Below are 13,084 nucleotides of genomic sequence, written 5' to 3'. Positions count from 1 at the left end.
TGCATGCCCCAGATTCCCCCGGGGGGGGGGGGTTCAGTTCCCTGAACTTAAGTAAATAATTCCATAAGTACCATCGAAAAATCCTTTTTGCACGCCCGCTGTCGGTCTCCGTAAGCCTCGGGTCATAGGGAAAATGCCTATTTATTTTCGTAAAAAGGGTAAAGCCCTTCGCAGGGATTCCCCATGTAACTTCCGGTCACCTCACCTCACCAGACCTCACCTCACCTCCACAGACAATAAACAGAAAAGATGGAGGATTTCCGTGGACTTCGCGACTCAGCCCCAGCGAAAGAAAGCCTCGGGTCACAGGGAAAATGCCTATCGTAAAAAGGGTAAAGCCATTCGTGTTCCTCTTCCATTTCCGATTTACGGATTTCTTTTCATTATTATTTTCATAAAATCCGCCCTTTGGCAGACCAAAAAAAAAAGGGTCCACATGAGCTCCGGTCTGGGTCGACTGGGCCACCCCATTCCGAGGAGGATTCCGTGGACTGGATTTGTCAGACTTCGATCCTGTTTAAAATTCGTACAGAATTCTCTGACATCCCTACTTGCAGCTGCCATGGAAAGAACTGCAGCACCTCCTTTCCAAGGTCGCAAAAATGACGTTGGATGACCTCATAGAAGTCAAACAGGAGATATTCTGGTGGGAGAGGAGAGGATCTGCAGAATTCTAACGTCTCACCAGCCCTGGCCCCACCCCTGGCAGTGCAACTTCTCTAGACAGGCTCAGAGGCAGGATCTAGGAATCTTGGAAGCTTCCAAGATTGGAGGCTGCTGTATAGTGGGCAGCAACCTGATAGGGCTGCACCCTAAAATTTAAGGTCTTACAGTAGAAAAACATGGGCTAAGATCTAGAGTACATGTTTTGTCTTTTCTTGTAAGAAATTTATTGTTCTGAAGCTCCCTCCACATAACCTCCAAGCCATCCTTGGAAATTCACTGAATTCAAGCACCAGTTTGGTGGTTTGTCACAAGAACACTTTAAAGGGGAAAACTGGGGGAGTGAGGTTGGAAATCCTTGTGGGTGCAGCAGCTGTTTCCCTGTGAATTGCCCTCATGCTAAATCCCCAAACTTCTTTTTGAGCTCAGGGAAGTTTTAAAAGGATCCATGAGAACAGCTTTTGAAAAGGAAACTCTGTTTAAAAAAATTCATGTGCCCATTTGGATCATAATTAGGTCCCATCCCTAAAGTCTAATATATCTTTAAACAAGGTTGCAAATGAAATTTATTAAAACTTCAAATGAATTATTTCATTGCTTTTTTAAAATTCATTTCCCCACTTTTCTCTTTTAAGTCTATTACTGACTCTGCTGCTTGTATTTTACCTATCTATTTCCATGGTACTTCAATTATTTACTGCCTAATGAGTGGTACTGAGATGAAATTTCATTCAAAGCTACTTTCACCAAAAAAGTTTTTTGCTTCAAAGCTTCTCACGGTCTTGGAACACTGTATTAGATCCTAATGTTCTTGTTCTGCAGAACAAACCTTTGGAGAGACAAAGTTACTTCCAGTAGTGAGCAGAGGACGCCGTTGTTTCAGAGATCCTTTTTTCAGTGCAGATGATATTAATGTCTACAGTTGTTGTTGTTGTTCAGTCATGTCCGACTCTTCGTGACCCCATGGACCATAGCACGCCAGGCCTTCCTGTCCTGCGCTATCTCCCGGAGTGTGCTCAAGTTCATATTCATTGCATCGGTGATACTATCTAGCCATCTCATCCTCTGCCATCCCCTTCTCCTTTTGCCTTCAGTCTTTCCCAGCATCAGGGTCTTTTCCAGAGAGTTTTCTCGCATTAGGTGGCCAAAATATGTGAGCTTCAGCTTCAGTATCTGTCCTTCCAATGAGCACTCAGGGTTGATTTCCTTTAGGATGGACTGATTTGACCTCCTTGCAGTCCAGGGGACTCGTAAGAGTCTCCTCCAGCACCACAGTTCGAAAGCATCAATTCTTCAGCGCTCAGCCTTCCTTATAGTCCAGCTCTCACAGCCATACATTACTACTGGGAAAACCATAGCTTTGATTAGACCTTTGTCGGCAAGGTGATGTCTCTGCTTCTGACTATGCTGTCTAGGTTTGCCATTGCTTTCCTCCCAAGGAGCAAGCGTCTTTTAATTTCATGGCTACAGTCACCATCTGCGGTGATCTTGGAGCCCAAGAAAGTAAAATCTGTCACTGCTTCCATTTCTTCCCCTTCTATATGCCAGGAAGTGATGGGGCCAGTTGCCATGATCTTCATTTTTTTAATGTTGAGTTTCAAACCAGCTTTTGCACTCTCCTCTTTCACCCTCAACAAGAGGCTCTTGAGATCCTCTTCGCTTTCTGCCATTAGGGTGGTATCGTCTGCATATCGGAGGTTGTTGATAATTCTCCCGGCAATCTTAATTCCAACCTGTGATTCATCCAACCCGGCATTTCTCAGGATGTACTCTGCATATAAGTTAAATAAGCAGGGTGACAATATGCAGCCTTGTCGTACTCCTTTCCCAATTTTGAACCACTCGGTTGTTCCATGTCTGGTTCTGACTGTTGCTTCTTGACCCTCGTGCAGGTTTCTCAGGAGACAGGTAAGGTGGTCTGGTATTCCCATCACTTTAAGAATTTGCCACAGTTTGTTGTGATCCACACAATCAAAGGCTTTAGCGTAGTCAATGAAGTAGATGTCTACAGTAATGTCTACAGTAGCTGTGGGCAATTTGTGGCCCTCCAAGTGTTCTGGCCTCCAGCTCCCATCCACCCTAGCCACTACAGCCAATGGTAAGAGATCATGGGAATTCTAGGCCAGAACATCTGGAGGGCCACAAGTATCCCACCCCTGCTCCAGATGTTTTGGTCAACAACTCTCATCATCCTTCACCATTGGCTATGCTGGCTAGGGCTGATGGGAGTTGTGGGCCAAACATCTGGAGGGCCACAAGTTTTCCACTCCTGTTCTACAGAATAAATTTTTCTGTGAATTGCCTGAGCTGCTAGGTTTATATTTTTGATATTATAAATTAACCCAGAACACAATCCCGCCAAAGTTAGGCACTTCAAATTCAATGGGAGAGTTCAACCTTAAATCTTTCCTAATTCATTCAAATTGATTTAAAATGCTTACTTTTGGCTGGATTGTGTCCCCAAATTCTTACATTTAATGTGGCTGAATTTGACAGCATTTCTAAATTAAAGCAATCATTAATATGGTATCTCAAACAGGTTCTCTGGTAGCCAAACCAAAATGCCTTGCTGTCTTCAAAATGACAGCAGATCACCAGAAGAGGGAGCCACTGACCTATCTGCTACAGTTTGAATGTCACCAATGTAGTTCACTGCAGTTGCTAACGTGACACAAGGGCCAATAGCATTTTACCTGGTCCTATAAAATTTCTGATTGTTTGGCCTAATTGTTCAGTCTGAGCAACATCTTACTTAGAAAAGGGCAGGTTGCTGCCATAATGCAGATACATGTTTGCCTATCTAGCTGCCTGTTGCTTGTTCTCTGATTTACATCATTAGCTAGCATAATTTGAAACAATTAGCCTGGCACATAGATTATTTATTTATGTACTTATTTTAGGGATTATTTCTTACCCTTCAATACCATTCACAGGATGACTTACAAAGTTTCAAAAAACAAGAAGATAAATTAAAAACATACATACAAAAATATATTTTAAAAAATCACACTCGGTAGGAGCAGCATAAAAACAACTAAAGCAGCCAAGATAAAACAGATGAAATTTAATTAAAAGACCTGAGAAAATAAGAGTATTTGCCTAGCATGAAAATGACATCACAGTAAGTGTCAGGTGGCCCTCCCTCTTCTAACAGTGTTAATTCCCTTCTAAGATATTCCTGCACAGAATTTCTCTTCTGACAACAGTCTCACTTAGAAATCGTGCAGTATGCTTCTATTTCATGAGCTTAGGTAATATACTGTATGAATGTTCTTGACTTTACTGATATGAGTTCCTGATGGACATGACCTGGACTGCTAGTGGTCTTGGGGAACTCTAATATTCACACAGAGGCTAAGGAGCAGCTCAGGATTTCATGACTGGCATGATAACCTTGGGCCTGTTGCAGCTAATATCTGGCCCAACACATATGGCAGGACATACGTTAGATCTAGTTTTCTGTATGGGATTAGGGGTAAATGATCTTTGGGTGGGGTAGCCAGAAATGACTCTGTTGGCACTGTATGATCATTTAACCTTTTGGACCTCTCAGCAACTTTCAATACCATCCATCAACCATGGTTCTCTTCTGGATTGTTTATTTGCATTGGGCTTAGGAGGTATGGCATTTTGGTAGTTACAGTCATTCCTAGAGTACTGGTCTCAGAAGGTTGTGTCAGGGGACATCTGTTACACCCCATTGACATTGGCCTATGGCATACTACAAGCTTCCATCTTGTCTCCCATGCTTTTTAAATCTACATGAAATTGCTGGGGGAGGTTTAGGCTGAAGTATCATCAGTATGTGGATGATACTGAGCTCATCCTCTTATTTCCATCTACCTCTCTCAAGGAGGCTACAGAACTCTTGAACCAGTGCCTGGATGTGATTTTCGGATGAGGGTGAACAAGCTGAGACTTAATCCAGACAAGATGAAGGTGCTCTGGTAGGCAAATGGACTATTCTGAATGGAGGTTTACAACTGGTCTTAGATGGGATTGCATTCCCACTGAAGAAAGAACCAAGTGCACAATTTAGGAGTTCTCCTGGACTCAGTGCTATTTGGGGAAGCTCAGGTGGTGGTGGTGGTGGTGGTGGTGGTGGTGGTGACCAGTAGTGCTCACCAGCTTAGGCTGGTATGCCAGCCATAGCCTTATCTGGAGACATCTGACTTTGCCTCGGCTATCCATACACTAGTGAAGTCCAGGCTGGACTATTATAATATGTTCGGTGTGGGGCTGTCTTTAAAGACGGTTTGGAAACTTCAGCTGATGCAGAGTGTGGCCTTCCAACTATTGGTGGAGGCCAGACGGTTGGCTCGTATGACAGCTAAATTGTGCCAGTTGCACTGGTTGCCAGTGTGTTTCCAAGTCCAATTTAAAGTACTGGCTTTAACCTTTAAAACCCTAGGGAACAATCCTATGAATATTTAGATATGAAAAAAGTCCTATAACTCCCAGCATCTCTTCAGCCAGCCATGCTGGCTGGGACATGCTGGGAACTGTAGGACTTTTTCTGTCTAAACATTCATAAGATTGAGCCCTTAAACAGTTTGGGACTAAACGACTTGAAGAACCACCTTCACCCATATCAGCCTGCTCACATTTAAGATCAGCAACAGAGGACCTTGTCACATGCCTGTCTCTGAGGCCAATTAGGTTGGTGGACACAAGGGAGAGCTCCTTCTCTGTGGTGGCCCACATTTGTGGAATGTTACCAGTTGGGGTGTGTCAGGCCTCATCATTATAGGCTTTTAGAAAATTCTTAGAGATCCATTTGATCCTGGTGTTTACTGATATTTTTTTCATGAGATAGATTTTATTAGGCTGCTGATGGTTTTAGCTGCAATTCTGTTCTAGATTTCAGTATTTTTCTGGGCTGGAAATGTCTGTTTTTATTATTGCTGATTTATAGTAACTTTTGAGATTTGTTTGTATTTTCTTTTGGAAGGTGACCTGGAAGGGTTTTTGCCCTTAAAGTAAGCCTATAGATAGTTTAAATTAATACATATGAAGCTATTTTTAGGGCTGGCAAAATGAAGGTCAATCCATTTCATAGTAGGACCTTTTTACCAATATAAGAGGTAGAAGAAGTAGGCACTGTACACTTATATTGTGCTTTCTCAACCCCCTCCCCATTTTTTTTACCTTCTAGGTAGGGACCATCTGTGATCCTAGCTATAACTAAATTAACGTAAGAGGTTAAATAGAATATAAATACCTCAAGCATGTAAATTGAGTTCAAGCCCTTAAACTGAATTCAGATCAGGATGATATTGTTCTCTTTTGGTTATTACTGAATAGCACTTCTGACTAGATTTGATGGCTGCATTGTACAGTATAGTAACATATTGCACAAGATAGCCAGTAGTTTAGATTAAATTGTAATAAATAATGTACATAAAATGTTATTGGGACTCTCTCAGTTTTAGCTTCTTTAAAGTTCCCTGTACACTGTGAACAATATACAATTAAACGAGCTTTCGATCATAATGCTGCTTGCTGAACAACTGTGCCTTATAGACTTGTCAGATTATTTTTATACTGTTGTTTTCTGCAGGGATTTTTCATTGCAAATATGAAGTCTGGCAGAAAAGAAAATAATTAGTTGCTTTCAATATTGTTGAGACATAGAGCTAGAACAGGTCAGTCAAGTGCATTTTGCAGATTGTAACACTTTAAATTACCTGAATAATACTTGAAGAAATCTTTGGACCTAATTAACAACCCACCTAATTAATGTCAGTTTGTTGCATACAGACCTAAGAAAGATTTGTATTTATTTACTTTTTAAATATCACATTTTTCCAATTGCCTGTCTTTATTTTTCTGTATTGTAAACTTCAAATTTCTGTACTGTTTTCTTAAGTGGAGTAACTCTTCTTTTGCTTCCCCCGCCTTCAAGTAATCAATGTGCTGCTGAATGAGTTCATTTTAATGCATTCAATCATGCCTCTAATGTTTGTAGCTTACGGGCGCAAGCATCAGTAATGCAGGAATGTTATATGGCTTTAGTTTGGGCTATTTCATAAAATATTCATGGAATCAAAAATGTGCATCAAAATAGCGTCTAGGAGAATTACATTTATGTGCCTGCTTTTATGGCAGCTTCACATTTAAACCCATTTGTGTTAATATCTAGTCAATCTTTCTGCTCAAAAATAGTGCAAAATGATAGAGATCTTATACATCCCTTTTTCATTCATATTTGCCTACGATAGTTCTTGCTTAATAAAAATATACACATTTGGAGTTGTTGTATAGGAGAATAGATGTAAAGAAGAATAGTATTTGGGAAACAGAGAGAGATGTGGATCATGAATTTCCATTTATACCATAAAGATTTTTGTGGGGGGAGCCCCAACCATGTCCACCACTTTCCCAAACCAGGAAGGATACCTTTCAGTTTTGTTATAAGTGTAGGTAACAGCTGTATACTGAGATTCATATTCAAAACATAACATCTGTTTAAAAAATAAATCTTTTGCACCTCATATTTTTAATTTGTATGAAAAATGTATGATTTATTATGTTTAATTGATTTCAAAGTATGAGTATTATCTGTGCATTTATATAATTGTTTAGAATGGGACCCCCTATTGAAAGAAACATGTAGCTATACAGCATCTTTTCAGCTATTAAAATATTATTGATAGTCTATTTGATGCTATATCCTGGGGACCCTTTTACTTATTTTTAAAAATTATTAGTTTAGCTTTTTTTACTGACTCACGCATGTATGTGAAAATGCTGCTAATTTCAAATTTCTGGTGCACTAGTGTAGTTTTGGACAGTGGTGCAGCTAGGTGATTTTAGGCCCTGGATATTATGATCTTTGGGGCGGGGGTACTTTAGACAGCCATGTGTATTATTTAAGTTGTAAAACGCACAACTAATATTACTCTCGCCCCTCAACCATCATTCCATGCTTCACAACTGTTTCTACATTCCTGATTTGTCACAACAACAACAAAACTGTTTGCCAATTCTGATTTTTTTAAAAATACTCTGAGCGTGTTTGGTTTTGCATTTTAAACCCACATAAATCATTACACCATCATGGCTATAGGAATAAAATGGAGTTTTCTTCTGATGTCCCCATCACCTGCTATTCTCTGAATCATCATTTTGGGGGTGTCTGGGCTGCAGGGCCCTGGACCTTGGCCCCAGTGTCCCGTCCAAGCTGCACCACTGGCTTTGGAGAACATAGCTCTGGAGAGTATACAACCAGCTCCTTTTTGAACAATAACGATGGGGATTCCCTTTCTGTTTAAGGTCTTTCAAAATGTCCTACAAGTATAATTATTTTCCTTATTGGGGGTTGGGGTGGGGATAATCCAACAAAGACTTAGGCACAGTGAGGCCAATGTGCTTAGGCATGCCTAACTCTGCACTGCTATTTCTGTTGTGCTAGCAGGACCCACCGCTTGCACAACAGGAACTAGTACTTCTGACAGTAATCCCAGAAACAAGCGAAAATGCTCAATTCTGGATTGGGACAGGTCAGTGGAGCGCCTTTCTGTAAGCTCCGCTGACCTGCCCTGTTCTGGAAATGAGTGTTTCACTCATTTCTGATTGCTGCAGGATCTGCTAGCTTCCTGTTGCCCTAGCAGTGGGTCTACTACTGCACAGGCAGCATTGGATATTGCCTCTAGTTTCTTACCCTGTGATTACCCGGTACTTTTGCAGTTTTTGATACTTTCTTTTTGTCAGTTACATTTGGTTTTATTATCAACTACTACTGCAACAGAATCATATTAGAAAGTCATAAGAACATAAGAAGAGCCCTGCTGAATCAGACCAAGGGTCCATCTAGTCCAGCATTCTGTTCACACAGTGGCCAACCAGCTGTCAACCAGGGACCCACAAGCAGGGCATGAGCGCAACAGCCACTTTCCGCAGCAACTGGTGTACATAGGCTCACTGCCTCTGGTACTGGAGGTAGCACTTAGCCATCAAGACTGGTAGCCATTGATAGCCTTTTCCTCCAGGAATTTGTCTAACCTGCTTTTAAAGCCATCCAAACTGGTGGCCATCACTACTTCCTGTGGTAGCAAATTCCATGGTTTAACTATGTGTTGTGTGAAGAAGTACTTCATCTGTCCTTCATCTGTCCTTTACCAGTCCCTGTATCATTCGATTTATGCTTTGCTCTCTAATAGCTGTTCACAGTTCTGTCTATATCAGATCAATGGCTAGTTTAAGCTTTACATTTGACCATTGCTTTAATTCTCTAAAATAGAATCTCAGATTGAGAGAGGATGGAATCAGCACATCTAGCATCTCCTAACAGGCAGTCAAAAAGTCACAAGTTTGGGGGTTTCCAGTCACTGAGGGAGCAATCAATAGGATTATGCCCCAAATGATTAATGATCTACAGCTGATTCTGATCTCCAGTGTTGACAAAGTTTCATGGAGGACAAGGCTATCAATGGCTACTACCAGTTCTGGAGTACACAAGCAGGAAGTTGCTATTGCACTCATGCCCTGGGCTTCCCACAGGCAGCTGATTCACCACTGTATGAGCAGAATGATGGACTAGATAGGCCTTTGGTCTGATTCAGCATGGCTCTTTTCTTTTTTTCTTTTTGAAGTTGTCTAAAGTAAGAGGAGCATGAATTACAACATTAGAACATCTTCTGCAACAATTTTATTTGCTTTGAGAACTGAAAATAAGAATAAATGTCTAATTTCTTTAAATTTTGCATGCCAGTCCTCACCATTAATGCTAAAGTTATCTGCAAAGTAAAACATGCATTATGATATTTGTCCAGTGTAGCTATGGGCACACCCCTCCCTTCAGTCGTGGAATTGACCTGTCAAAACTTTTCAGTTTTTCACAACTTTATTATCAAATAGAATGCCTTTAATCATTAAGTAATATCCTTTGGGGAGTGTTTGATGATGAGGTATGTTGTTTTTTGGAATGCTTTGTCAAATACATTTCTTATTATTATGACTGACTTGTATTCTTCAGGTCAGTTCCTGAAAGCTGTAGAACATTATGAAGCATTCTATCAATTGACAGTGGGACGGATATGGAAAGATGATACAGGCCGGACTTTCAACTCTCTAGCCTGTGAACATCTCTGGAGAATTTACACATTACTAGCAGACAAAATGCTAGGAAATAAAGAACACCAACAGGCCATCAGAACTCTAATAAAAGCTTTTGAAATGGCAAAAGAAGGTGGGTAGAAAATAACACTCCTGCATTTCTTTCTTTAATGTGCAGGCCTGGGCTTTCCCAGGAGTAAAGTAAAAAACATCGTCAAGTGTTTGGTGATTATTTTCTATGAAATTCAAGACAAATGCTATCAATATATTTCTAAATCTTGTTGTAAAACAGAAGTACCTACTTGCTGACAAGTAGGAATCCATTTATTTCTTGAAAGCTTTTAACTCCAAAAATGCAGTCTTTTGGGAGTACTGTTGTAAAACAATGAGTCCATAATCGGAAGTAAGGTCACTGGCAATTCTTCTAGTTGTGGTTGCTCACTGATTATTCACTACTATTTGTCTGATGTTGCCTATTGGACAAAGTGTCCAATAAGACTGTGAGCTAATTATGAAAATAAGATCATTTGTTTATATTTTAGAGCTGATTAGCGTTTTCACCTTATTAGGTTTCTTAACCATGACTAATTTAAAAGCTTAATTATTAATAAAAATTTTTGTGAAGGATGTCTGTGATAACTGTTTCAAATTCATGGGAAGATTTGAACACTTCTGTTTTATGTTGTTGAGTAACGTAATGGCTGTAAAGATGTCCCCATTTGGAGAAAAGTGTGTCTGGGGGCACGGGGGAGGGAGGGAGTCTCATGCATGTACATATATACATTTTGACTTACAGAGTATCAAAATTATTAGGGTACTTTCTCAAAAGCATACACTGAGCAATATGGAAGCTGCTTTGCTGTAGTGCTCTCCTATGCCACTGGAGTACACAAGGGAGTACAGCAACCATCAATGGTGTGGCCATTTACGTAGGTCTTTCCCATGTGATTGGTACCCTTTCTACACAAAGATGCATTTCCCACCTGCTTCTAGCTTGCAGCCAAATAATGGAGATAGTTAGTGAGTTGAGAAAAACCCTTGATGATCAGTGGTTGTAGCACTGCAGCTCAAAACATTCTGGGAGAAGTAGGGTGGGCTTCATGCTGTACCTTTATTTGTCCAGAAAACCAGTTATCAGGAAAACACCTACAATCACCAAGCTCCTGACTAATCAGAGCATTGGTGTAGCTTTCACATCCAGCCAGTGCTTGGTATGTAAACTTGTTTTGTCTCCCTGTGTTGACTCTTTCACACTCAGGCTGTGTATTTCCCCTGTGTTCATGATCACCAGATTATCTGAAAGAAAATAATTGTTTACCTTTTTATTTCAACATGTGGCTGAAGATATGCTCTTTTTAAAGATTGCAATAGTTGGTCTGAAAGCTTAGACGGTTTTTCTGTGGGAATAACCCTGTAAGAACTCCACCATGAGAAATGTTCTTCAGCACTTGTCACTTACTCTCCTTAGCAGCACAATTCTAACTTTGCCTTGCTACACACTACTCCCTGAATAAAGCAAGTGAAAGATGAATAAAGTGAATAAAGCAAGTGAAAGATGCTTTGCCTTGCCACAGAGTTATTTGCTTATCTCCCCCCCCCCCCGCGCAAAAACCCCACACAAAATGAAACACTTCAACGAATACATTATCTTTTTTTTTTTGTCTTCCATGATGTTTATATACATTGAGGAGATGTGTTAAGTTCAAGATACTAAGAAAAAATAATATTAAAAACTGCATGTAAAATTAGGTATAGTCAAATTTGTTTTTAAGCTTAATTAAAATTGTAGCCTTCATTCTTCTTCTTTAGCAGAGAATAAGCAGATGGAAGGAGAAGCTGCCTACTGTTTAGGTCTAGCATATCATTCAGCTGGAGAAGAAAAGACAGCAATATCTGTAAGTGTAATTTATGAATGTTTTATCATTTTTTCTGCTGTAACATTAATGTGTTTGTAGAAATTACAAGTGGGCCCTGCAAAAAATGTTGCAGTTGGAGTGCTCCAGTTCAGATTTCCAGCCAACTAGCAATGTTCTCTTTCAGGATACTATCCCCTCCCTTCCCCCTTGGATTTCTATTCCACCCCACCCCTCAACAGCCAGTCTGCATTCTATGCCTATTGAGCATGCTCAATCTTCACTGGGCTGCTTTTGAGGTTCCCCCTCCATTAGGGTTTTTTATATACTTTCTTTTGTAGTTCTTCTCACCTTTGGGTTCCCCTAACCCTGCTGATATCCTCCCTGTTGTCCATGGATGGTTCCATTTCCACTATATAAGGAGTGGCTCTCAGAGAACTGAGTTTGCTATTAGTATACTTGATGTAATCCAGAGAGCTCATTTATACCTTGAACATTAGACTTCCAATGTTTTAATCTCTGGGACTTCGTATATTATTTTGAGCAGCAGCCCCTGTGCAACATTGCAAACTTCATTTGAAAGCTCATTCTCTATATAGAGATAACCTAAGATAATTAATTAATAATTAAGATAATTAATACACTTCATGGATCACTGCCTTGTTGTGGCGAACGGGCTTGCGTAACTCAGTGAAGCCATAAGCTATGCCATGCAGGGCCACACAAGACGGACAGGTCATGGCAGAGAGTTCTGACAAAATGTGGTCCACTGGAGAAGGAAATGACAACCCACTCCAGTATTCTTGCCAAGAAAACCCCATGGAACGTATCACAAGGCTAAAAGAGATGACGCCGGAAGATGAGCCCCTCAGGTTGGAAGGTGTCCAATATACTACTGGGGAAGAGCAGAGGGTATTTCCAAGTAGCGCCAGAAAGAGTGAAGTGGCTGGGCCAAAGCCAAAAGGACACTCAGCTGTGGATGTGTCTGGTGGTGAAAAGAAAATCCGATGCTGTAAAGAACAATATTGTTTAGGAACCTGGAATGTAAGATCAATGAATCAAGGTAAGCTGGAGGTGGTCAAACATGAGATGGCAAGATTGAACATTGACATCTTGGGAATCAGCGAACTCAAATGGACAAGCATGGGAGAATTTAATTCAGGTGACCATCATATCTACTACTGTGGGCAAGAATCCCTTAGAAGAAATGGAGTAGCACTCATAGTCAACAAATGGGTGGGAAAAGCAGTACTGGGGTACAATCTTAAAAACGATAGAATGATCACAGTATGAATCCAAGGCAAACCATTCAACATCACAGTAATTCAAGTCTATGCCCCAACCACTGATGCTGAAGAAGCTGAGGTTGATCGGTTCTATGAAGACCTACAACACCTTCTAGAACTAACACCAAACAAAGATGTCCTCTTCATCATAGGGGATTGGAATGCTAATGTAGGAAGTCAAGAAATCACCGGGATAACAGGCAAGCATGGCCTTGGTGTACAAAA

At 40.6% G+C, this 13,084-nt stretch overlaps 1 protein-coding gene across 4 annotated transcripts in view; it reads left to right on the top strand.

The window, feature by feature from the left end:
- The window catches only part of TTC29 (tetratricopeptide repeat domain 29), a 157,252-nt gene that overhangs the window by 56,343 nt on the left and 87,825 nt on the right, over positions 1-13,084 (top strand). For all 4 annotated transcript variants that reach the window (XM_084860273.1, XM_084860274.1, XM_084860271.1 and 1 more), the window contains exons 7-8: positions 9,641-9,853; positions 11,530-11,615. In XM_084860273.1, the coding sequence (XP_084716399.1) occupies positions 9,641-9,853; positions 11,530-11,615 (299 nt within the window). The remainder of the gene's footprint in view (positions 1-9,640; positions 9,854-11,529; positions 11,616-13,084) is intronic.

Source organism: Heloderma suspectum, chromosome 5 (genome assembly GCF_057233095.1).
Source record: "Heloderma suspectum isolate Gila_16-S chromosome 5, 16-S_ref, whole genome shotgun sequence".
NCBI lineage: Eukaryota > Metazoa > Chordata > Lepidosauria > Squamata > Helodermatidae > Heloderma > Heloderma suspectum.
This window is presented reverse-complemented; position numbering and strand designations above follow the sequence as displayed.